Genomic DNA, 27,029 nt, shown 5'->3' with positions numbered 1-27,029 from the left:
GTTTCCAAGGCAATATCACTACGGAAGTAGATTGCCCCATCTTCCTTCTGAGGAGTGGCTGGGGGGTTTGAACCGCCAGTCTTCTGGTTAGCAGTCAAGTGCCTTATGCACTACGCTACCATTAGCAATGCATAGGATCATATTTTCCTGTGAAGCATAGTTCTACTCTGACACTCATGGGGTCACCAGGAGTCAGAATTGACTCAAAAGCAGCTGGTTTGGTTATGCTCTCATTCTGCAAACTATGTGAAGATAAGGACCATGTTTCATTTGACTTTGTGTTTCAGCATCTAACGTAGTGCTGGCAAAAAGTAATGTTCAAATAGTTCGTCAGTGCATCAGTAATTAATGAATGAATGGAATGTCCCTTCTTATTTTTCCCTTTTTGTTCTCAGAAGCTCTCTTCTTATTTTCCTCCCTCATAAATATCCTCTGCTTTTGTTTCTACTTTTCTTCCACTGTAACTAAATTTTTGTAAGATTATAGAAATAATACAAGCTTTGTGACCTTTAATTAGAGTTTTCTTAGCTCTACAGATGTTGAAAATGGATTTTGAACCTTAACAAACAAACCAAAAAAGTTTAAACATTATAGGGTAGATGTGGCAATGGAAGAAAGATTTCATTGGTTATGAGAGTGGGTACATCAGTAAGGTTAACATTCTTTACTCAGGCAACACAGATCATATTTTGTCACACTGAGAGGTTATGTAATGGCCTTTCTCAAGTCTGGAGGTCTCCTGAGTTGTCCTACATGGAAACCAAAGATAAAAATACTGTTTAAAAACTTCCAAGCTTGGGTTAGCCCTGACACTATATAAAGATATTATGAAATAATGAAAATAAAGTTCCTAATGCCCTGGCCAGAAACAGTAGTTGTTAGTCAATGTCAGTCTCTAATCCCCATCCTCCTTCCCAAAGTGTCCAAAGACCTTTGTTTCCTTCAAATTTATCTCAGGATAACAGGAATAAGGAATAGGTCCAAATGGTATATTCCAGTCAGTAAAAGTGCTGATCCTCTCTTCAGATTCCAGTACATTTTTTCTCCTCCTAGCGCTTGCATTTGCTTTGGGAGTGACAGGCTTTTGGTGCCTTGACTGCTCTCTACGGGATGAGTATAGAGCATATACTTTATGAAGTTCCTGAGGACTGTCACACTCAACTCACACAGCCAGGACCAAGCTTCTGGTCCAAAGATCCTTATGAGGACCCTTTTCCTAGGAACACTGAGTAATGCACTGTCTTCTCCTCCCTTTGCTTGAGGAGGTGATCCAGACCTGGATCCTAGAGGGATCTTCTATAGCAGCAGTGCAGAACACCTCAGCAGGTATTTTAAGCAATATAATAGCAGACCAGCATGAATAGGAGGTAAACCAAGAGGCAGCAGCCAACTTACTGACTTTAAGATTGTTAACCGAAGTTTTGCACACCCAGCCTGAATTAAATTCAAATGATAATAATTAACCTGGCACACCCAAGTGACACTATTTACTGTAATATTAAATCCTTGTTAATGTATAAAAAACATTGTGAAAACAAACACAACATGAGGTTAATAGAGAAAAACAGCTGTAATGCTCAATTTCTTTACTTGAAGTCCTCTTTAAAGCTTTAGCTTCAGCTTTGTGAAATACAATTCAGCTGACTGTCATGTAAAAATTACATTTATATTGGAAAGATGTAGACTTTGCCTGTTGCAGGTAAGTCACGGGTGTATGTTTTGCCTCCCTGGTTTCTTGGGGTGTCCCACTTAGTGCTGGCATCTGGCAGGGATGGGTATAACTGTTTATGTCTGAAGAAATGTTCATTGGTACCAAATCACTGTGTTTAATGGTTATTGTATGAGGTGGTGCATCCTGGAGGTGTGATTGTGTAAAATTTCTTTTCTCTTTTGGCTTTTGTACAGCAAGATAAGCCTTGTAAATGTATTTGCAGTTTCCTGTGTGTTATTTGCAAGTTGCGTTTTTAGTGATGATTTCATTTTCAAATGAATAAACTAATTTATTTTCAGGCACAGTGCATTATAAGCATGTGTTGTAGTATTCCTGATGGACTTTACATATATTTCCTGCAATCATCAAGGACTTCTCTTTTGGTTTACTAGCTTTAAGTAGTTCTTGTGCAATAAAAATTAATTCATTGTAGTAGTACTTTTCGCATGATACCAAATCTGTTTGTTGTTTACAAGTGTACACAACGCAGAAAATATGCAATTTCTCCCCTTGCATAGTCTCATATTGGTGTACAGGTGTGATGATATTAGTATTATCTTGGTTTGGCAGAACCTAGAATTATTTTTTTTCTGGAAAATTCCTCTATTTTAGAAACGGACACTCTGAAGGATGAAGACATTTTAGATTATTTCTTTTCTCTCCTGGAGAATAAGATTGTTAGGAGGGGTGTGACAAAAAAATGCCTTGGACAAAGTTATTCATCTTTTGGAATATGAAGCTCATTTTGATGGTAACAATAGTGGCAGTGACATGGCTTTAGAGGATAATGAAGCAGTCATTGTTACAGGGGAAAGGGTTGAACCAGATGATGCTCAGATGAAAGCAAGGAAAATGAAGATGAATGGTGCAAAGATGTCTCCTACTTTGAAAATATAATGAATTCGCATCAGCAAGTTTACCCAGACTTAGTCCATGAAGATACAGAAGTAGATTATTTTTTGTCTGTGTTTACAAAAGAGATTTGGGAAATTATAAAGGACCAAATGAAGGTTTATATGACCCAGGAACACACGACACAATCTAGAGGACGGGAGATTAGAATGCCAAGTAAAACCTGGCAGTCTACCAGCACAGAAGAAATAAAGACATTCATTGCTGTGCATATACTGTAGACACATGTCTTGCCAGAGCTCAGACCTTATTGGTCCAGTTACCCTGCCTTGGGTGCTACCTCTGTTGCAGAACTTACACCTAAAACAAGATTCAAGACACTGATCGAGAGCATACACTGCAGCCACAATTCAGAAGCCACACACAAAGGAGAACCTGGCTACCAGTGGCTTCACAAATTGTGCCATTATCCATGCTTTCAGTAGCCACCTAAAGGAAGTGTATATGCCATCAAGTGTCATGGCAGTTGATGAAAGCATGGTGCCATTCGAGGGCCATTCATCAATAAAACAATACTTGCCAATGAAGCCTGTCAAGTGAAGGTAAAGGGTTTGGTGCTTGCTGACTTATGAACTGGCTTTGTAAGTCAGTTTGATATATATTTGGGGAAAAAAAAAAGGCATAGACAAAATATATATCTTCCTCAGTGAGGATGTTGTCCTTGGATTATGTCTTCTTGGATTATGTCATTCCTGCAACTATTCTCATAGGCTCATTCCCTTCAACATTTTTTTTCTCTTATCATTTGATGAAAAGAATGAACAGAAAGGGACTGTATGATGTAGGCAAAGTGTGACTAAATAGAAAGAGGCTGTCAGAAATTATAAAAAAGGAAACATAAGTTAATAGCATGGAGAATTTCTATTTGGTACAAAAGGATGTGTGTTAGCAGTAATGAGGCAGGTCAATAAACCTGTGACAGTTTTGTCAACGCTTCATGATCCAAGGAACATCACTACTGTCAAAAGATGGTTCCTCCCTAGTAATACCTTGCCTAAGAGGAGTTGCAGAATACAAGGCAATTATGGGAGGAGTGGACCACTATCAGAAAGTGCTCTCTCAAATGCTGTCATCGATTACTATATTTCCTTATTGACTTTGACATTGTAAACAGTTTCATAATGTGGAACTCTTGAAGCAAGGGCAAATGTGACCAGCTTTCCTTCAGGCTTGTTCTCCTTTGGCACCTTACTGTGGTCCATGAAATCAGAATAGGAAGATCCTCTTTACTTGTGAAGAACAAGCCAGAAGTAAGTAGGGTGCCAAATGATAGGTTGGAAAACATTTGCCTATCAAGGAATCTAGAAGGCAATGCAGGAATACAGCAGTAAGAAGAAGGATACTCTATACGCAGACATTGCAGGGTGCCTTTATGTGTAACCCCATGTTTCCAAAATTTTCACACAATAAAATAAAATTGCTGAGAACAAATGATTTTTCTCATGCTTCACTCCACCTTCCTACCTCCACAACCCAGTGGGACATATGTGCCCCACATATTTATCAAAACCCATCTTACCTAACAAAATTTTAACATGGCTCATTGATTCAGCATGCTTTCTATGACTGAAAAACCTTTTATCTCCCAAATCTAACAAACATAAAAGGTTGTGAAAGGGTTAAAAATTGCATGTATAGCCTAAGAATATAGACTTTCCCTGTTGCTTCTATGCAGCTCCTGTTAATTGGAACAGTGGAAGTTGCTTATGAAACAGCTTAAGCTTCTAAACACTTTAGAGGTAATAGTCAATAACACTTCAATGTTTAAACACATCAAGCCTGTTTTCCAGGATTCTTCTTGCCTAAGGAATGAAAGAGCAATAGTTTCCTTCCAAGCTTGTGAAAGATGAGGCTGTGTTTCCCGGCCCACTTCCTTTACATCTTTGCAGTCAAAAGTCCTTGGAGCAGGGACCTTTGGAGGTTCTGTCAAGTTTATGTTGTTGTTTTGTTTTGAGAGCTTTGTAAAGAAAAAAAATCATTTAATTTTTTTTTTTTGTCTTTTAAGGAGCATCTAAAGACTGTTGATGATGAAATCAATGCTTTTTTGGACTATATGTTTGGACCTCGAGGTGAGTGAGCTACTTGAGAACTTGATGTGGAAGGAACACAAGAAAGAATGCATTTAATTATGAAAAGGCTTAAGTCATTTCTGATGTATTGAAAATAATATGGTATTTAGCATTTAGAAACTTAAGGTGCCTCATCTTTGATATCCTTCTCCTAGAACATTCAGAAACCCAAAACTCACTGCCATCAAGTCACTTCTGACTCAAGCAACTCTATAGGACACAGCAGAACTGCCCCCAAAGGATTTCCAGGGCTGTAAATCGTTATGGAAACCGACTGCCTCATCTTTCTCCCATGGAGCGTCTGGTGGGCTCGAACCTCCAACCTTTTGGTTAGCAGCCCAGTGCTTAAACCACTGCACCACCAGAGCTTCTTAGAACATACAAAAGGCCCCGTTTCTCCTGCTGAGCCTCCTCTTGAATTAAAGTTCTGTGGAACAAGAAGCAGGAAAAGAATGAAATACAATACTTTCCTCTGGTGTCTCTCTAATTACCAAAGTCAAGTTGTAGCTTTCCTTCTAAATTATTCTATTTCTTTCTCTTTCCCCAATCTTCACTTCTTTCTTCTCTTCTCTCTACCACCCATTCACCTACCTTTCTCACAATCACAGTCATCTATAGTATCTTAGCCCTTATATCTCTAGACAAATGACCATTAAAGATGTGGGCCTCTAGGTTCCATGTAGGAGTTGCTCAGCCTTTCCTCCATCACCAGTACCTGAGACTATTGCAATGGCCTCCTAACTAGTCTCCCTTCTTCCAGTCATTTAGTAAGTATCATCAAAAGAATATTTTAAAAGCTTAAATCATACTGCTTGGCACTGTAGCTTAAAACTCTCCCGTGTTTATCTGATGCTCTAATATAAAAACTAAACTTTTTATCATGGATAAATAATATCCCTGTAATTATCTAGTGCTGTCCTTCCTCTCCAACTCAGTGAGTGCTACTTTTCCTCAATCCCTTTGACACAGCCACTCTAGACATCTTTCAGTCCCTCGAATGTGTGATATGCTTATTTATGCTATTCCTTGTGCCTGGAATTCCTCCCCAATATCTCCCCCACACGTGGTCACCTCCTTCTTCAAACCAAAACCAAACTCACTGCCATAGAGTCGGCTCCAACTCATAGTGACCCTCCCTTAAGATTCTGAGGCAGTATCACTACGGAAGTAGATTGCTTAACCTTCCTTTGGAGGAGTGGCTGGTAGGTTTGTAACCTTCTGGTTAACAGTCAAATGCATTAGGTACTACACCATCAGAGCTCCAACTTAAATGTTATGTTCTGACATGGACTTTCCCTGACATCCTATCTAAAATAGGCCCCTCATTACTCTCCATTTCAACTTCTGTTTATTTTCGTCAGATACTTAACTGCTATTCTCTTTATCCTATGAAGTCATGAACAGTGACTATTTTACTCACCATCTTAGCACAGTTCTAGGAACATATTAAATTTGAAGAAAAAAAAAAGTACCTGTGAATTTGACTGACTTATGGAGAGCCCATGTGTATCAGAGTAGAACGGATTTTCAATGGCTCATTTTTTGGAAGCAGATGGCCAGGTCTTTCCTCAAAGACATCTTTGGGTGGACTTGAACCTTCAACCTTTTGGTTACTAGCTGAACCATTTGTACCACCTAAGGACTTCAGATACATATTAGACAGCATATATTTTACTAATAAATGAATAAATTCTTGACAGCATGTCTCATTCTACTTGAGTCTAGTTCACAAAACTGTGGAAAATCCATAATTCTCTTCAAGTTATTTCCTCAGCACTAACAGGTATAGGGTAGAGAATAAGGATTTCTTCCTGTTTCTCAAAGTCATTAAACAGAATCACTTAGAGACTTAGGTATCACGTAGACCATTCTCCAATGTCTATGCAGACTCCATCAACTATTTTAAGTGAATGACTTTTTATATATTTAAAATATAATGATGCTCAGGAAGCACAAAGAGGTTTTTTGTTTGTTTGTTTTTTGAAATCCTTTCATATAGTTTGCTTTGTTTTGTTTTTTAAATTTTATCTTCATGATGATCCCAGGAAATAGGCAACATAGGATATCTGTGTCTTAGTAACTTATGTTAATAATTTCTCTCCCCTATGGTTCTATAGGAAGAGAAGGGCTCAGTATAGAGAGCATCACTCTTACCTTAGGCATGCAGGTTCTATGGAGTAACTATACTTTCTTTGTGAATATGGCTTGGCATTTGACACTTCAGTAGAGAGTTAAACAACAGTATCTCTGAGCCAAGTTCAAACTGAACTTTGCCATCAGTAAGATGACTTGAAATTATGCAGATATGGATCAATTAAGGATAGGATTGCAGTTGTTTACTCAGCTGGTGATTTTTTATGGAGGTTTCCTTTGTAGCAAGAAGACTGTAAAATCTGACAATTGATAAACCACATCAAATGACCTCAGTGATAGGGTGTCTAGCATCTAGACTACTAAGAATCTTTTTCCCATTCCTAAAAGTAACAAAAGTATAAGTTGACTGGCAGTCCACCTAGTAAACTTCTAGGTGTCCCCTAGTGTTTTCCGATTTTACCTATAGGATAGTAGAACCATCAATGGATATTGTTCTGGGCACACATTTGACACAGACACAGAGCTAACAGTTTTCAACCAGGGATAATATGTGTCAGTATAAGTATTTGTTGTCATATTTTGGTTGGAACAATTCTGATCCTTCTTGACAACTGCAGCAAATATTTATAGGTCCATGACAAAAGAAAAGGAAAAACTTCAGGTGTCATATTGGTTTTGCAATATGCTGTTGACTCACTGTGCCAACTGATAGGTATTTAATGAATGTTTCCTCTCAACTCAGTGGATATAAGTTATAAGTGAGACAAGAGAAATATAAGACCTAATCTCTGTCTCATGGAGCATATATTCTAGTTGAGGCAGTAAAACGGAGCACAATTGAAATGACTGGAAAGCAAGTAAGTATTAAACCACATATATGCATTTCCTAGGGCTGCTGTAGAACCTCTGGTAGCATAGTGCCTAAGGCATTTGACTGATAACAGAAGGCTGGAGGTTCAAACCCACTAGCCACTCCTTGGAAGGAAGGTTGGGCAATCTACTTCTGTAGTGATACTGCCTCAGAAATCGAAGGAGGGGTCACTATGAGTCGGTTCAACTCGACAGCAGTGAGTTTTAGTTTTGAGGGCTGCTGTAACAAAGTACCAGTTTTGAGGGCTGCTGTAACAAAGTACCATAAGCTGGGTGGCTCAAAACAAAAGAAATTTGTTCTTTCACAGTTATGGAGACTTTCTGAGACAATCTGTCCCATGCCTCCCTCCTAGCTTCTGCTGGTTGCTGGCAATCCCTAACATACCTTGGCTTAATATTAACAGAAGCAGCACTCTAATCTCTGCCTCTATCTTCATATAGTGTTCTAGAACTCCTGTGTCCCTGTACCCAAATCTCCCCTACTTATAAGTGCAGTAGTCATTGGATTCAGGATTCACTCTAATCTAGTATGACTTCATCTTAACTTGATGACATCTGCAAAGACCCTATTTCCAAACAAGGTCATACTCACAGATATTGCAGCATATCTTTTAGGGGGACACAATTCCACCCACAACACCATTGAAATAATAGGAGATAGGGTAGCAGTTTACTGCAAGTTATTTAACTTTTATTCTCCATGGCTTGTGTTGTTGATGTTATGTGCCATGGAGTCGAACCCAACTCATAGCAACCCCTCCTTGGGTTTCTGAGGTGGTATCACTACAGAAGTATATTGCCCAACCTTCCTTCCAAGGAGTGGCTGGTGGGTTTGAACCGCCAGCCTTCTGGTTAGCAGTCAAGTGCCTTAGGCACCACACTACCAGAGCTCCCCTCCGTGGCTCAGTGCTTTTCAAATGTAAATGGGATAATAATATCACCTACGTAATAGGATTGCTTTGAGAAATAAGCTAACACCCAAAAAAGCTTTAGAACTGTTCCTGGCACAGTTACGAAAGAACAGTAGAAAATGGCTCCCTGGGCATGAAGGAATGAGTAGGATTTACATATGGAGATGGAAGTGGTACACATTTTTAGGAAGTGGTACATATTTATGACAAGTACATGTCATTATGAGCTAGTTTTATGAAAGGTGCTATTTGCGAGTTACGTAAGACATGTGAACTTCTTTCTCATCTCTTCATCTCTATCACAAATAGGAGAACTTTCCAGAATAAATGATCAGACAGTTAAAACTTAGGAAGATACTTTCATTGTAGAAATGGTACCATCTGCAGGGGGCACAGTTTAAAGGGAAACTTATGGTAGACTGGACAGGGTAGATTGAGAAGACGTACTAAGACTGTGGGACATCCAGAGAGATGAAGAAAAGGGCATTACTGTGTCTACTTACTTCGTATTGAGTTAGAGTAAATAAACAGAGTAACTGTTCCAAAGCAGACATTCAAGAACTGTTGCTTCCCACCTTTTCTTTCTTTCCCTGTCAGTGTTCAACTTAAGCCCTGTTTGCTTTACGAAACCCTCCTTAATTATCTCTCCCACCCCCAACTCTGTTGCTTCTTCCTCAGAACCCTAATAACCCAAATCCAGTTTACTTAATGATATCTTTTTCCCTATTATATTTAGTATAAACAAGTAAAATGTATGTGACCATATTTTACAAATTGACCAGAATTATTATTCATGATTTTCACTGTGTTTGTTTCTTTTCAGATTCTCGAGTCAGAGGATGGTTCATGTTGGACTCTTACCTACCTACCTTTTTTCTTACTGTCATGTACCTGCTTTCAATATGGTTGGGTAACAAATATATGAAGACCAGACCTGCTCTTTCTCTCAGGGGTTTCCTCACCTTGTATAACCTCGGGATCACACTTCTCTCTGCATATATGCTGGTAGAGGTAAGTGTTATGTCACCAAACCTGCAATCCAGTAACTGAAAACTTTTTAGGAGCAGTGGAATTTAGCACACCCGTTGGCTGCTAACCAGAGGTCAGTGGTTGGAACCCACCACCTGCTCCGTGTAAAGATTTACAGCCTTGGAGACCTTAGGGGGCAGTTCTGCTCTGCACTGTAGGGTTGCTATGAGTCAGAATTGACTGGATGGCAGTGGGTTTGGGTTTGGTTTTTTTGAACTGTCCAACATTGCTATCAAATCCATTCTTTAAGACCCCAAGAGTTTGATTTTATTTCTGTGTCTGGTTTTATTCCTTCAGAAAGTCCTGGAGGACCTTATCTCTAACTTGAATTTTCTCATCTCAATTTATGCCTATTTCTTTAGTCCTTATCTTTTATTGTAATTCAGATTCACAATTTACATCTGAAAGGGCCTTTAAAGATCATGTGTTACAATTTCTGCCTTTACAGATTATGTTACTGAGCCTTGGCAATGTTATGTGACTTGCCTGAGAATAGACAGCTATTTAGTACCAGAGTAAGTTTTAAATTGACTTAAATGTCAGATGCAGTTAGTTTGACTAAAATGAATATATATCTCCCTTAAAATGTATTCCCCACATCTTTGGACCACTGTGGAAATGGCATAACTGTTTCTAAGGACTAACTACAGGTCTAAGTGGCAGTCTCATTCAGCTCCAGTTGCCCACGTGACATCATGCACTTCGCATTCCTTTGTAAGGCACCAAATCCAAGTAATTTTATAAGAGAAAGAATAGGTAATGACTGCTCTGCCTATGAAAATGTTAAATGAGCCTCCTGTAGCAAAGAAAGGGGGTGAGAACAAGAGAGGGACAAAGGGAACAAAAATATAACAGAAACCTTTTCAGGGAAAAGTTTTGACAAAATCATTAATACAAGGTATAAATGTCTGTAAGGGCACAAGTATAAACTACCTTTCTAGCCACTCCTCAGAAGGAAGGTTGGGCAATCTATTTCTGTAGTGACACTGCCTCGGAAACCCAAGGAGGGGTCACTATGAGTCAGGTCTAACTCGATGGCACATGACAACAATAACAAGTGTACTTGAATTCTAAAAGAAAATCAACCCGTGCCTTAAAATATAGGTTCTCTCACCCACAGTTTATCTTGTGGGTTATTCTAATATGGACCATTCTAATAATGGTTACTGGACCACTGCCTTAAATGAATGGGATGAAACCCTAATCATGGAATTTTAGGCTTTGTCAGAGTACAGGAGATTTGGTATCAGGAATTTAGGGTCAGGAAAGCCATGCTGACAACCCTAAGATCATATGTATCAGAGAGGTGCTCACTAATTTACCTGACACTGAGCAGGATTTTTATTTTAAGTTCTCTAGAAGATGAATTTTAGTTCATTCCCTTCTAAACTTGCAATATAGATAGTAATTTACAGGGTTAATTTCTCTATATAGCAAAAGGAAAGATACTCACCCTTGGATTGTTTTCAGAAGTAGCAGCTGCATCAGAAGGGCCAGGCCGAAGGTGTAACTGCATCAGCAGCTCTTACACCTGACTCGAGCAAGCTTTGGCGTAGTGGGTGCAGAATTCGAGTTTCACTGTAAATTAGGTCTCCCTGTTTTAATAGATCACTCTAACTGCTGCACACACTATCAACGATGAGATGGGGATAAGAATGGAAGCAAAAGAGTCTAATGCAGGGAGGGCTATAGTACCAAAGGCACAGAGGCTAATGGTTTGGATTAAGATGGTAGAGACAGGGAGAGGCTGGTAGATTCTAGATATATTTTGGAGTGATTTAAGCCACATCTCCTACAAAAAAAAGTCTATTTTGTTTTCTTTAACACATGGATTGGATAGTTTATGCACACCAACCCAGCTATTGGATTAGGAATGGTCAGGGTGAGACAGGTAGAGCCTCCTATAACTTTACTCCTTAGTTTTGCTGTTCAATTTTTATATTGTCAAGTAGTTCTGCAGAACTGCTACAGAGAGGGAGATTACTGGGATAAAGCTGACTAAAGCAGGAAATGCCCTAGGGAAACAGAGAATATGCCCTGTCCTCTCCACGCTCAGGGGTTACCTACCAATGTATTTTTAACATACAAAGTAGAGACTAGAGCCCCTTACTATAAAACTACAGCCTGGCCATTAAATTTTTAATTAATCTCTACACAAAGTTAAGCAGCTTTCTTATTTTGAAAAATACACCAACATACAAAAATGTGCATACAGTGGAAGGTATTCCTAGATCTCCTCTAGCCTGTCAGTGGTTCCCACTTGAGAACCCACAGCCTAAGGCTTCTCAGGGCAGTGGAGGATGACTGATTTGTAGCAGAACCCCTTATGGATATCCATGCTTCTTTTCCCCCAACTAGATTTATTCATTCTGATAATCTTCAATTATGATGTTAACTGAAAGATGCCTTTGTTAGAAGGAAAAACAGGTAGATCAAGACAGGGAAAACTCACAAAGTTTCCAAAATATTTTCAATGTTATTTTTCAGTCTCTTTTTAATGTTTAATTAACACCTGGCAGTAGTGCCTAAGGCTTTTGACTGCTAACCAGAAGGCTGGCGGTTCAAACCCACCAGCCACTCCTGGGAAGGAAGGTTGGGCGATCTATTTCCGTAATGATACTGCCTGGAAACCCAAGGGGGGGTCGCTATGAGTCAAATCGACTGGACAGCAGTGAGCTTGGTTGTTTTTTTGTTTTTTTGTTTAATCTCAGTCCTCTGTGTATGTACTTCAACAGATCTCTACCTTTATACATCTGATCGACAGCAGAAAATAGTGGGCTTTTTGCATATGGTATCTAATGTCAACCAAAGCCAAATGCTTTATTCTCTAGAATTTTAAGTTTCTGTAGTAACAATGGGAAGAAAAGAGAAGAGTTAGTTTGTAGAATCTCTTTGTAGAATAAAAAGGCTTATCCTTTCATGATACTGTGGATGAATACTAGACAAGAAATTAGAAGGTCTAAATTCCAATCATTGTTCTACCATTTTCTAGCAATATTGAGCAAATCATTTACTCATCAAGTACTCATTGAGGACTTACTATGTGCCAGGCCTTGGTATAGATGCAATGGTGAGTGAAAAAAAAAGAGGGACAGATGTTAGAGAACTTTTTGGGTTTTGAGAATAATGGGGAAGATGGACAGTCAGTCAATCACATAAATGATTGTTTAGTTACAAAGTAGCAAATACAGTGAAGGAAAGTGGTTTAGGAGCCCTTCTGAGCCCTGATTTTCATATCTGTAAAATGGCAGTAAATATCTGTTTCATAAAATTGAGATCATCAAATAAGATATTTATAGATAAGCCAGTATTAAAATACTACTAAAATTTTTGGGAGCTCTGTTAGCATAGTGGCCAAGGCACTCGACTGCTAACCAGAAGGCTGGCGGTTGAAACCAGCCACTCCTCGGAAGGAAGAGAGGGCAATCTACTTCCGTAGTGATACTGCCTTGGAAACCCAAGGAGGGGTTGCTATGAGTCAGGGCCGACTCTACGGCACATAACAATAACGGCAACAACTAAAATTTTACTGTCATTTCTGCACATTTCTTTGTATTCAGTTAATTCTGCATTATTCTTATCTAAATTTAGGACTAGATAATTCTTTACCTAAAATATTTTTTTATTCAAATGATAGCTAAATTCTGTTACTTTTAGCTAATATAAAATAGTTAAAAGTAAAATATGTTACTTATGGGGAGAATAACTTGATTTTAGTTCAGTAACAAGAATTAGATTCTTTGATAATATGTGTTTGTGGACAGGACCAAGTCAGAATCTGGGAAGGTTCTATTCAACCCTTGAATAGATATCAATCAGAAACATGAATGGGAAATTTGGTCTGCATCCAGATTCTTGAATTGATTTATTTTTTTTCCCTTTCTTCTTTCTTGAGCAGCTCATTCTCTCCAGTTGGGAAGGAGGCTACAACTTACAGTGCCAAAATCTCACGAGCGCAGGAGAAGCTGATATCCGGGTGAGCCATTAGTAGCAAACTGATAACTTTTTCACTGAGAAGGAGAGAAGGCTTTCTCCTTCCAGACATGAGCAAGGGGCTGGGATTAGATGAGAAGGGGTTCCTGTTCTAATAGGAATGTTTGGTAACAAAAATCAGTTTTGCACATGTCCAGCTATAGGAGCAGAGTAGATAAACCATGGCACATCACATAATGGATGCCTCTACAGGGTGGAATGAGGAGGATCTCCACAAGAGATCTAGAAGAATTATTTCAAGTCATATTCAAACAGTTTTTTGACTGGACATCCCTAGAGAGACATATCTGAACAAATTCAGCAATGATTTTTTGTTGCTGTTATTAATGATAGTATGGGTATTGCTTTTTTCAGACTGTTACAGGTACATTGTTGAATAAAGTAATATAATAATGTTAATACCATTCGGAATTACTATCTGATACACAGAAGAGAAGATATACCGATTAAAAATAAAGAAGTTAAACTAAAACCTGATAATCAGAAGTTCAAATGGGAAATATTAGAATTAACTTTATTCTTTCATAAAACGCAAAAGGAGCTCTGGTAGCATAGTAGGAGCTCTTGTAGGGTAGTGCCTAAGGCACTTGACTGCTAACCAAAAGGCTGGTGGTTCAAACTCACCAGCCACTCCTCGGAAGGAAGGTTAGGCAATCTAATTCCATAGTGACACCACCTCAGAAACCCATGGAGGGGTCTCTATGAGTCGGGTCTGATTTGATGGCACACAACAACAAAACACAAAAACTAATTTCTTAGTTCTGTCCATAGAAAAGGCCTAGTTAGTCAGTTATAACCCAGTATAAATAAGCAATGAATACCCAGATTGTAGTTTCTAAATATAATTCTCTACAAGAAGTAATTAGGGTTCCTTAGAGAATTTGGCTGATTACAGGTTTGGGACAGGAAATGTGTAAGATAAGCCTAGGACATCTTAGAGGAGCTCTCATAGCACTGGTTAAAGCATTAGGTTGCTAACCAAAAGGTTGGTGGTTCGAATCCACCAGCCACTTCATGGGAAAAAGATGAGGCAGTCCGCTTCTGTAAAGATTTACAGCCTTGAAACCCCAGTGGGGCAATTCTACTCTGTCCTGTAGGGTCACTATGAGTCCAAAATGACTTGATGTCAGAGGGTTTGATTTTAGTTTGGAGATACTTTGTGCCAGAAAGCAAGGAAGCTCTCCAAGAGTTCTAGAGACACAACAAATAGATAGAGGAGCCACCTTGAAAGGACTTCCACCAATTTGAGTATCAAAAAGAATACTGACTGGCATGGATTGAAACATATTAAATACACAAAAACCCACAAGTTTAAAATAATACTAAAAGAATCTTATTGTCACCTTTTGGTGATTTCTAGGGCCCTAAAGCATTATTCTAAGGAGCTCTGGTGGCATAATGCCTAAGGCATTTGACTGCTAACCAGAAGGATGGCAGTTCAAACCCACCAGCCACTCCTCGGAAGGAAGGTTGGGCAGTCTACTTCCGTAGTGATATTGCCTTAGAAACCCAAGGAAGGGTCGCTATGATTCGGATCTGACTTGATGGCAGTGAGTTTGGTTTTAAAGCATTATTCTAAAAAAAGGAAAGGAGAAGAACTAAACATTTATCTTGCCTTTCATATGTGAATTTCAAGGTAACCAAATATATGAAGAGGGAGTATTCTCCATAGAAGAGAATTCTACTTAAGAAATGAATAAGTAACGATAGAATTAGAAAATCACCATGTTGCAACTTATAGTGAAATAATGGATCTAGACAGCAGTCATCTATAAATGATATACTATTGGGTAGAAGTTGAATAGTGATAGGATTAGGCTCTAACACCTGAACTCAGTATTCAATTTTAGTATTAAAAGTGGAACAACCAGAGATTAATAGCTATGCTGGTGATGTAGTGTCTAAGGCACTTGACTGCTAACCAGAAGGCTGGCGGATCAAACCCACCAGCCACTCCTCAGAAGGAAGACTGAGCAATCTACTTCTATAGAGATACCACCTTGGAAACCCAAGGAGGGGTCGCTATGAGTCAGAATTGACTCGATAGCAGTGAGTTTTGTAATGTGATACAATAGGAAATAAACAGCACCACCTATGAAGTATTTTTCCCAAAAAAAAATATTAAACATAAAATCTAACCAAGCCTCTAATGCTAACTGTTGTTGTTAAGTACTGACAAGTCAGTTACGATTCATAGTGACCCCATGTAACAGAGTGAGAACTACCCAATAGGGTTTACCAAGCTGTAATCTTTACAGGAGCAGATTGCTAGGTATTTCTCCCATGGTGCTGCTGGGTGGATTCAAACCTCCAACCTTTTGGTCACCAGCCCACTGCTTAACCGTTGCACCACCAAACAAACAAAACATACCAAAAACCCTTCGCCATTGAGTTAATTCCAGCTTACAAGGACCCTAAATGGCAGAGTAGAACTGTAATCTTCATGAATGCAGATTGTGACATCTTTCTCCCATGGAACAGCTGGTGGGTTAAAACCACCAACTTTTTGGTTAGCAGCCAGAGCTTTAATCACTGTGCTACCAGGGCTCCTTAATCTAACTTCTAATTACAGGAAATATAAGGGTTAAAGAAGCAAGTTCAGTAACGCTGCAGAGAATCATCCAAATCCATTAATATTCAAAATCTAATGTAACTGTTCTAGTTTCTTCAAGTTATTGTTATGAAAAAAGGAGAGGGAACTTTTGTTTTATATATATTTCACCACAATAAAAAACTTTAAAAAAAAAAAAAGGCTTAAAAGACAAACAGATGTACAGTGGACCTTTTTTGGATGCTAATTTAAACAAGTGATTTATAAAAAGGTATTTTCAAGACACCGGGAAATTTGAAGGTAGCTTGCATTATTAGATCTCAAGGAATTATTAATTAGGAAAATTATATTTTATCTATGTTAAAATAACAAAAAAATGTTCCTTATATGTTAGAAATATTTGTATGTGACATAATATGATACCTTGGATTTGCTTATAATATTCTATACTTCTCCTCCTCCCCCCAAAAAAGTGGTAGAAAATAGAAACAATAAAACTAGATTGCAGTATTATTAAACTTTTTTTGAAGTTCAGAGATAGATACTACAGGGTTTCAAATAGGTGAATGTTAGAAATTTTCCATAATTAAAAAACATAATTAAAATACTGGGAGCTCTGGTGGCATAATGCCTAAGGCATTTGACTGCTAACCAGAAGGCTGGCTGTTCAAACCCACCAGCTACTCCTTGGAAGAAAGATTGGGCGATCTGCTTCTGTAGAGATACCACCTCGGAAACCCAAGGAAGGGGTCGCTAGGAGTTGGGAGATGGTAGGAACCTTTTTTAATAAAAACTTTATTGAGATTTACATTTTTAAAAGCTATAATACAAATAAAATAAGATATATAGGTTTCTCTGTACCTAATGTATTTATAAGGAACTCTAGTGGTGTACTGGGAAAGGCATCTGGCTGCTAACCAGGTCAGCAGGTCAAGCCCACTGGCTGCTCCGTGGGAAGAAGATGAGGCAATCTACTTCCACAAAGATTTACAAACTTGAAAATCCAGTGGGGGTCACTATGAGTCAGAATTGACTCGATGACAGTGGTTTTGGTTGAGTTTTTAATGTATTTATAATGCATCTATAATTAAATTAAGTTTTAATGTATTTATAATTAAAATAGACCAGCACACTTGGGTTACCATACAGTTCTCTAAAGGTTATCACTGTGATTGATTAGTTTTCAAAACTTCGATCAAACATTTGTGGATTATTGCATACCACACCGTATGATTATCTGCTTTGGAGGTAGAGAGTAGAGCATGATACTCAAATTTTAAGGTTCCTATTATTTTTTATTAATTGTATTTATTATATAATCTCTCCAAAAGTATCATATATTTAAATGTTAGTTCTAAAACACAGGGCCTTTAATTGAAGAAGACTTTCCCTATAGATGAGACTATATAAGGGACTTTGGAAGGAAATAAAGTGCTAATCATGACCTACCACTGTCAGTAAGGATGAAGATTATCTTGATTTTTAATCTTTTCATTTAAGGAAGAGATATAAAAGAACTACTTAGGGACTCCCTTTGGTTAATATGAGGAGCTCTGGAGGCCTAGTGCCTAAGGCATTAGACTGCTAACCAGAAGGCTGGCAGTTCAAACCCACCAGCCACTCCTCGGAAGGAAGGTTGGGCAATCTACTTTCATAGTGATACTGCCTTGAAAACCCAAGGAGGGGTCACTATGAATCAGATCTGACTCGATGGCAGTGTGTTTAGTTTTTTTTTGGTTTTTGGTTAATATGTTTATAGATGAACCAAAGGTATGTTGGAGTATTATAACCAACAGTAATGGTTTCCTGTTGAGTGCTAGGCACTGAGCAGATGTGAAGGAGACAGTCTCTGCCCTCCAGTGATGTACTCTTTGAAAGGGGAACATTCATGGCCCTGACTACACTGTACTATGGCTATTGACAATGGATTTAAAGTAACTTGGGAACACAAATGAAGCAGCAGTTGAGTTAGCCTGAGAGAAGAAAGGAACCAGTTAGGTGAAGCTGCAGAGTAACAAGTATAAAATGATGTCTGGGGATTCACCAGACATGAACTGGGAAAGGAGTGCTGGATGTAGAGAGGAAAGGGCATGAGGTGCACAAGGAAGAGTAAACAGGCCATTTCACTAGCTCACAGCATCCCTTGGTGGTATGCTTGAAGAATGGTGGAAGTGTCCACAGCTCACGACCATGAAATATCCTGTACTCAAACAGTTGATGATGACTTAGTACTGGAGATGCAGAAGATTAACTTGATCCAGTAGGTATTTTAGAAAGATAACTCCTCCTTTATTATAGTGGGTTAGATTACTCAGAGTCAGGAGACTGGAGGCAGAGATAGCAGGTAAGAGGCTTGTTCAGTAGTCCAGGAGCAAGTGCACACTGGCAAGGCACAGGTGGCACTTGGAATGCTGAGGAATGGGGCACATGGTACATCTTTATCACTTTTGTTTTTCCTTTTTAAAATTCTTATAGGTAGCCAAAGTGTTATGGTGGTACTACTTCTCCAAATTAATTGAGTTCCTGGACACAATTTTCTTTGTTTTGCGGAAAAAAACCAATCAGATTACTTTTCTCCATGTATATCACCACGCCTCTATGTTTAACATCTGGTGGTGTGTCCTGAACTGGATACCCTGTGGGCAAAGTAAGTGACTTTGTTACTTGTACAGTTTTGTATTGAACATTGTGTGGAGATGATGAGGGAGCAAAGGGAAGCCATAGCGGAGCCAGCACTGAAAGACCTGTTCACGAGTGCTTAGTTGCTAGTGCTTGACATTGGCAAAATATTTTCTTTTCCATGCAAGTGTCAGATGGTCAGAAGCAGAGAACACACACTCCCACTGGAGCACTCCTAAAACCAGGAGCTGTTATGGTCACTGTGGAAATATAGAACCTTCCACAGTCACTTCACTGTGGCATAGATTGGGTCACTTCAACTTTTGGGACCTCTGAAAATTCAATTCTGAAAAATTAAAGTATGGTCCAACAGAATAGTGGCTTTCAATTTTTTTTTCAGAGAACTACAGTAAAATAAATTTTATATCAACAGAGTACTCATTCATATGAGTATGTTTTGTATAAAACAGACATTTCATTAAACAGTATTTACTCTGGCTCTGTGTGATGCACTCTGGCAGAGTTTATTTATTGTTTCACATTTTTTAAGAGCTGACGACAACTCCCTGCATTGTATTTCATGATTCACTGATTTGTCAGTTACAACCTGCAGTTTGAGAAACACTAAACAGAGAGAGCAGTACTGTCTATTGGATATTTGTCTTGTACCTAAGAATTTAACAATATTCTATGAAAAATTAAAGCAAGTAAAACATAAGTCAAAATGAGTTTGTCCTACGATTTAGAATCTGATAGAGATGATACTAGAAAAAAACTCTAAGGATATTTAATATATCAGTGGCTGTGGGAAATAATTAAAAATCCACTACCATCAAGTTGGTTCCAACTCTTAGTGACCCTAGTGTCAAGAAGGAAATCTGGGGAAGGGTTGTGAAGAGTCTGGTTTCTTGAGTTCATTATTAAGGAAGGAAGACTACAGTCAGTAATCAGTATCAAGGAATTAAGTATTTTTTATGATTGTCAACAGTTTCATTACAGATGATTAAACAACTAAAACTCCATCTCCAATAATCACTGTGTAGACAGGCATAGATTCCTGTGAATAAAGTACTATGTGTGTGACAAAATCTGTTCAATCTAGAATATTACAAAATTTATAAGCAGCAATGACTCCTTTGTTGTTACTTGAAGGAAATGAAAGCTCAGGTGGGTAAAGAAATACCACTAACCTGTGCTACCTGGTATGCTGAAACTGTTTTTTTTCATATCAGTGAAAGTGACTTAACAGCTTATTCCAGCCAGTATTTGTGGAGCACTTATGATATGTGTGGCATTTTACGTTTTCTTAGTCATTGATTTGCATTTATCTATCCAGATATCTAATCTAAGATGACAAAACCAAACTAGAGATTTAAATTGATTAATTAGCCTGTGTGCAGTGCTTTTTAGTTTTTGTAGTATTACATTAGCTCAGTTAATCCTGTCGTAACCTTTGGAGGTAGTCATTGTTACAACTATGGCCACATAGATGAGACAAAACTCACAAAGTGAAAATGTACCCAAGGTGTCATGGCTCATAAGTGGTCTTCTAACTCCCCAGTCTCTTCTACCAGAGGATTTATGGCTTGTAGAACAGCCATATGGATGTCAAGCTAACACTTGGAGCCACACACTGTTATAAGAGCTGTACAGTGTATAGTATATTGAGTTCATCCTCACAACAGTGAGTTCCTGATTTCCAACAAAAAATCCATCTCTCACCTCTCACGTCTTGCATCTAAATCCCTGTAACCCTTAATGTTCCCAATATAGGACAAAGCCCTTTCTCCATGGTGTCCTCAAACACCATTCACCAGCACTGACAGCAGTTATAATGGAGTCTTTTAATAAAGATGATGGTAGAGGACAGGGAAAGGGTGGTGGTACAGCACAGCTTAGCACAGCAAATATCCCCAAACTGGCTTTTGGATATCCTTTTCCTAAAAGTCCATTAGATGGAACAGCCACTGGGAAGGCCTCACTGTCCAGTTTTCCTCAGTCCCAGCCTCCTCCCATCTTGCTGGGCCTTCTCTCACCTTCCCCAATATTTCCTGCTTCCCAGGTCCCTTTCAGGTAGAATTACTTAATCATAAAGAGCTCTGGTGGCATAGTGCCTAACGCATTTGACTGCTAACCAGAAGCCTGGCGGTTCAAACCCACCAGCCACTCCTCGGAAGGATGACTGGGCAATCTACTTCCGTAGAGATGCCACCTCGGAAACCCAAGGAGGGGTCTCTGTGAGTCTGGATCAAATCAATGGCAGTGAGTTTGGTTTTGCTTTTTAACATTTTGTCTCTCTAGCACATTGTTTAGTCAAGTCCTGCAGACTATCTTTCCACAATTAAAATAGTTTAGTAAAAGTTCTCCTAATGAAAAGGCAGTTCTTCTTAAGAGAAAGTTAGCCACTAGTTTTAAACATTTTTTTCCCTCTGATTAGCTGATAGTAACGACAGTTATAGAGACAGTGAAACCTACTCAAATCAGAAATTGTCTGTTTGGTTGGCATTCTGACTGAAAAACTCCCCAGTTCAGTCCTTCTATCTGGAGAGTTTTTGCTGAATCTTGGATATATCAGTGTAGCTTTTGTTACATGATGGTGCCTTATTTGTTTATCGGTATTCAACTGCAGTGCACAGGGAGAATCTCATTTGGGAAAAAAGAATCAACAGTCTCACTTTCTAGATGGCCAGTAATTTTCATATTGTACTTTTATAGGTTTCTTTGGACCAACACTGAACAGTTTTATCCACATTCTTATGTACTCCTATTATGGACTTTCTGTGTTTCCATCTATGCACAAGTATCTTTGGTGGAAGAAATACCTCACACAGGCTCAACTGGTATGTTAGCTCTTCTTTCAGTTCTTCTCCATGTGGAAATATCCACGTCTAAATATTCTCAAGGATGGGGGAAAGGAAGCAGAAATCACTTTTCTCAGAAGTCAAGGCTTTTCTATGTCTGATGAGGCTGCATATTTTTCTCTAAAAATGGCTATTTAAGAATTAAACCCTTTGCGTTAAAGTGTCCCTTGTGTATACAATTTGCTTCTAATAAGAAGTGCCTTATTTTAAAATGGAGATAAATACCTATTTTATCCTCTTAATACCTATTTTATCTTCTTAAATCATTTTTATCTAAATAATTTTAACTGCTACTTTCCCATCAGGAAATTAACAATGGGCAATTCTATGAAATGTCCTACAGCAAAATTATGGCACCTGGTTGAAATTAAAAGAACTTTTATTGAGAGGCAAGGCAGTTTGCCAGTTGGGCATCACAAGATCCAGAGGATTCTGAACTAAGTAATCCAAGGAGGAGATAGTTCAATGAGTTTTTATAAGAAAATAAACAGGAACTTAAGTAAAAATGCAGTGATTGGTTGACACTTAGGTAATGGTTACAAAATTGGGTGAGGGTATATCTTATGGGTAGGAGATTACAGACATTTATATAGAGAGAGATAGATTTTTTTTTTTAATTATGGCTTCGGTGAAAGTTTACAGAACAAATGAGTTTTCCATTGAACAGTTTACACAGATTTTGTTTCATGATACTGATTGCAACCTAAATTTTTTTTAAAAGTTACAAAGTAATCATTAAATTGAGTACATCTGGCCTTGATTTGTGACTGCAGATTGTGGCTACATTCTAAACTTGATCCTGAGTAAGTGTTTGTTCTGAGAATTGTTTTGGACATAGTTTTCCTGAGCAGGGTGTATTCTTAAGCAAGTGAGCAAAGTAGCATTGTTCTCTGAAATTACCAAGTACTTTTCTCAGGGTACAGTGGAGAGCCACAGAAACCACAGGCTGCATTCTCAATGCTGATGTTACTTAGGATTCCAAATGGAGTTTGGCCTCAGACCTTTAGCATAGCCAGCATCTCATGTTGGGGGCCTTAAGTTAATTTGGGATGCTCTTGCTCAGTACTTACCAATATAATTTCAGATAAGTTGTCTGGATTGACTAGTGGGATGCCCTTAATGTTTACTTATTTGTTTGTTTCATTCCTGCAAAATTTAGGGAGTAATGGTACTTGATTTATAAATTATTATAAAAGTTCAGAATGGTGTATTACCTGGCTCTAAGAGTCGAGGTCCAAGGGTCCCTCCCAGTGATGCTCTCTGCTGCTCCCGCAGGTCCAGTTTGTGCTCACCATCACACACACCATGAGCGCTGTCGTCAAGCCCTGTGGTTTCCCCTTCGGGTGTCTCATCTTCCAGTCTTCCTACATGCTTACCTTAGTCATCCTGTTCTTGAATTTTTATGTCCAGGTAAGTGAACTGGAAATACTCACTGGTCAAACATAACAGATGATGCACTGTTACATTATATATTTGTGTAATTTTACTGATTAAAAATTAGTTGTTGTTAGGTGCCATCAAGTCAGCTCTGACTCATGGTGATCTTACATATAACAGAACAAAACGTTGCCCCATCCTGCACCATCTTCTGCTTATTGATAAATTCAAATAACAAAAGTGCATAAAGAAAAAGTTAAACTTGCATTCCTATCTCCTTTCCCCATGTTCCTTCTCTTCCTCCTCCTCCTCCTCCTCTGATAACCATTGTTAATAGTTTAGTGGGCATTCTATTAAACATTATTCAATGCATGCATATAATAATGTATCAAATATATCATTGAGTCAGATCTGAATTTGCATATGTATTTACATCCTGCAACCTGAGTCGAATATCTAAAAGTTAAATACTATATAGAGTAAGACAGAGCCAGGAAATTTATATGAATGGAGAAAAACATTGGCTTAATTAATTTAATATTAAAAATATTATTATTATAGATTATTAAAAATTATTATTCCCATAGTAGCTACCATGTGAGGGGTACACTCTCTGCTTCTTTGGAAAAAATTTAGACAAACCAGTATGGAAAGGTCACATTTACTTTTTCTTCACTGTTATAAGGGAAAAGAGACCCCAGATTCATACAGGTTCAATAGAGACACTTGTATTAAGCCTTAGACAGGACAAAGACAATCATCCAAATTAAAGGAAACCATCAGCATGTATAAGTAAGAAAGCTGAATGGAGTCTGCTGAGTCACGGCCATTGGGGCTAATTGTATATGATTGGAAACAAAGGAAGTCATCACAAATCATGATTGGTGGCAGATCAATTCATCACTATTGCAGGTGGGACTACAGAAGTGGGGAAAGGAACTTGATTGGGGCATATACATAATTGAAGATTTACACGACTGTTGCTGGGCTTGACTACCTGGCTAGCTGGCGGTCCAGATATAACTCATGACCATGCAGCCTGAGTCCGAGCCACAAAATAATACCAGGCTACAAAGGACCCCGACCTTAATTTAAACTAGAAAAGGACACACTTACAAGTTCCCTAGTTCTTTGTGTGACATTCACCTCCACTGATCCTGAGAGCAAACTATGCCTCAGGTTTGTGCTGAAGCTTGTCTGTGCACAGCCACGATGTTGAAGGTCAGAAAGAACTCAACCGGTGTCTGAACTGATGTCAAGACTCAAAATGGAGTTAGGGCTTCCATTGTAAACCACCCTTCCACAAACCAAGAGCTTTAAAATTTAAGCTCTTACACATTACTAAGTGTCATTTTCATTTTAATTAACAATTTAAATGAAGAGAGTTTCAAAATACAATCTTCAATTGACTCTCTTTTATAAGAACTGATGAAAATGGTAGCAGAGCAGAGGCCTCAGATGGCTGTAGATCTTGCTGTCCTTTATGGACAGGGGAAATAGAACTCTTCGTGAAAGAAAATGAGAACTTACATTCATACTCAAAACAGGACTTTTCAAAATTGTGTTCTTTAGACAAACGAGAAGTGCTTTTTTACTCTTTAATTTGCCTTTGCTGAAAGTTAACCCATGGTGGTTTTACACATGGTACAACTGTGAGAACTGAGCTTTTGACAGCTTTTCAGCTCTTGTATTTCTGAAATTGGACTGGTGAGGCTTTGTCTTTTATAAGAGAGAAAAGTTTTCCTCTGGAGTTATAACCATTGATGGAAACAAAGCTACAAAATAGAGGGTCAGGGGAAAGATCAACCATGCTGCATTGAACCCTGCCTACCCCCTTTACTGAGATAAACTGCTACAAGGTGCCTCTGGCCTGGCCGCTTGTAAGTTGGCCCTCTACCCACTGGCAGCCAAGAGACTTTTTGATATTTAAATTAGGTGAGCATTTGACAACTGATCCTTTCTAGCCAGTAAGACAAAGTTATTTTGCTGTAAAGCAGTTTCTGGCTGGCCTTTGCAATTTGTATCAGGCTTTTTTCATGGTTACTATTTGGTTTTGTGGATAAGAAAAACCTTAAAATCAAAGTTAAGATCTCTGTTATTAATTTTCCTATTCAACACCAGGTATTAGGACTTGTAAAATAACAGCATTCTTTCACTTGAATTATTTTTTAAAAAATTTTGTCTTTCCCAAGTAAGTGACTAATGCAGCATAATTCAAATCTAATCCTGTAATATACAAATTTGAGCCTAAGTAGATAAGATGAAAGAAACAACTTTTCATTGAAGTCTGTATTTTTCTTGGGTTTTATCTTTAACCAGTTTTAAAAATGGTCATACAAACAAGCAAGAATTCTTATTAGAAAGGCCAGCACCCAACAAAATCATGCATTGTTTAGACTATATGCAACATTAGAGACAACATTTAATTCTCATTTAAAAATTATTTTCTTCATTTTTTTCCTTCAAATATATACATCCAACAGACATACCGGAAAAAGCCAACAAAGAAAGTTGTAGAAGAGCTACCTGCAGGGAAAGAAGTTAAGAACGGTTTTTCCAAAGCCTACTTCGCTGCAACCAATGGAGTGATGAGCAAGAAAGCACAATAAAAATAGAGTAACAGGAAAAGCATATATAATACCCTAACAGATTCGCTTGTTTTAAAGCAAAGACTGAATTGAAAGTTATATATGATTTAGCATAAAACTAATTTCTTTTGAGTTTATAAATCATTTGTACCCAGAATGTATTAAGCTATTGCCATTAGGTTAACATGTTAACTACATGGTTTGGTCAGCACTGAGATGATGCTGAACTCTGTAGATCTCATAACTGGTGCAGCTCCTCCCTTCCACCCTCCCTCCCCACACATACTTCCTCTTACAAAAAACTTTCTTTACAATGCCTTATACACATACAAAGCCAGTTACATGGAGCTTTTTCTCCCCACCCAAGTCTTCAATAGAAAAAGTTTTGTTCAGATTAAAATGTTTAAACCATAAATGTTAATTACCTTCTAAATACAGGGTATGTTCTAATCTATATTAAGCAATAATTGCCAGTGCATAAAGTAATCAGTCCATCTGTTCCTTTCAGAATCAACCCCAGAAGATATTAAAATGGGATCATAAATGAAAGAAATATCTAACAAAACTCACTCTCTCGTAAACTAGTCTTGTCTGTCAAATACCCACAACCACTCCTAATTCTAAGCTTAGTGATACAGTGATGAAATTTGTTTTTCAATTTGAAGATTAGTTTTTCGAAAAGAAAACATCCTCTGCCAAATCCTCAAAACTCAGGGGCTTTGGGTAGGAATAGTGCCTCAGTTTTAATGTGGTTTCCTCAACAGTCATACATTTATGTCTGCCTCATTAGTCAGCCAAGGTTGGTGTGTAGACAGACAGCATGCATTACACTAAAAGCAGGATCTACATCTGCTGTCCATTACCTTTCTGAATGAGGACTGGATTCTGGTCTGCCCTTTTCCTTAGAATGTATATGCAAGTGGAATACTTATAAATCAAAATGAACAGCAGTGGGGCAAAATCAACATTGAATTTGTCAGCTATTTCTTGTAAACCCATTTGGTAGTATTACCTGCTACAGCTCTGCAGATTATTTACGTTTTTGAAAAGAGGAAGAAAAAGGTGGAATACTCTAGCAGAATGTCACCGTTGAGCCGTGGGCTGGTGATGAGCCATGATAACAAGTGCCAAGTTGGCAAATGCAGCGCATCCCTTCCCTGCTCAGGTGTTGCTATCTCTACTGAGAAGGGTGCACAAAGCAGAGAAAAGGCATTTAGTGAACATTTCCTCCCTCTTTAAAGTATTGTACTACTGTTGCTGTTAAACTGTATTAAGAATGGAAACACTATTTCCTGAGGATCTGATGAAGATTAACGTATACCTATAAAATGGACTTGCCAGCTTTGACTCTTTCCTACCTACATTTTTCAAGTAAGTTTTTAGGTCATAATGCAGACAATGAAACATACAAGCGCCAGAAAGGCATTTCCTGTTGTCCCAACAC

The 27,029-nt window shown here is 38.3% G+C and overlaps 1 protein-coding gene across 1 annotated transcript; it reads left to right on the top strand.

The window, feature by feature from the left end:
• The first annotated feature begins 1,110 nt into the window (after window positions 1-1,110).
• Window positions 1,111-25,606, top strand: ELOVL2 (ELOVL fatty acid elongase 2). The gene is made up of 9 exons (XM_007951750.2): window positions 1,111-1,229; window positions 1,615-1,699; window positions 4,629-4,692; window positions 9,391-9,578; window positions 13,495-13,572; window positions 18,616-18,787; window positions 21,475-21,599; window positions 22,896-23,030; window positions 25,481-25,606. The coding sequence occupies exons 1-9, from the start codon at window positions 1,111-1,113 to the stop codon at window positions 25,604-25,606; spliced, it is 1,092 nt and encodes a 363-aa protein (XP_007949941.2).
• The last annotated feature ends 1,423 nt before the right edge of the window (window positions 25,607-27,029 follow it).

Source organism: Orycteropus afer, unplaced genomic scaffold, assembly GCF_000298275.1.
Source record: "Orycteropus afer afer isolate SDZICR_OR568_19922 unplaced genomic scaffold, OryAfe1.0 scaffold00012, whole genome shotgun sequence".
Lineage (NCBI taxonomy): Eukaryota > Metazoa > Chordata > Mammalia > Tubulidentata > Orycteropodidae > Orycteropus > Orycteropus afer.
Note: the sequence above shows the minus strand (reverse complement) of the source record. Positions and strands in the feature narration are given on the sequence as shown.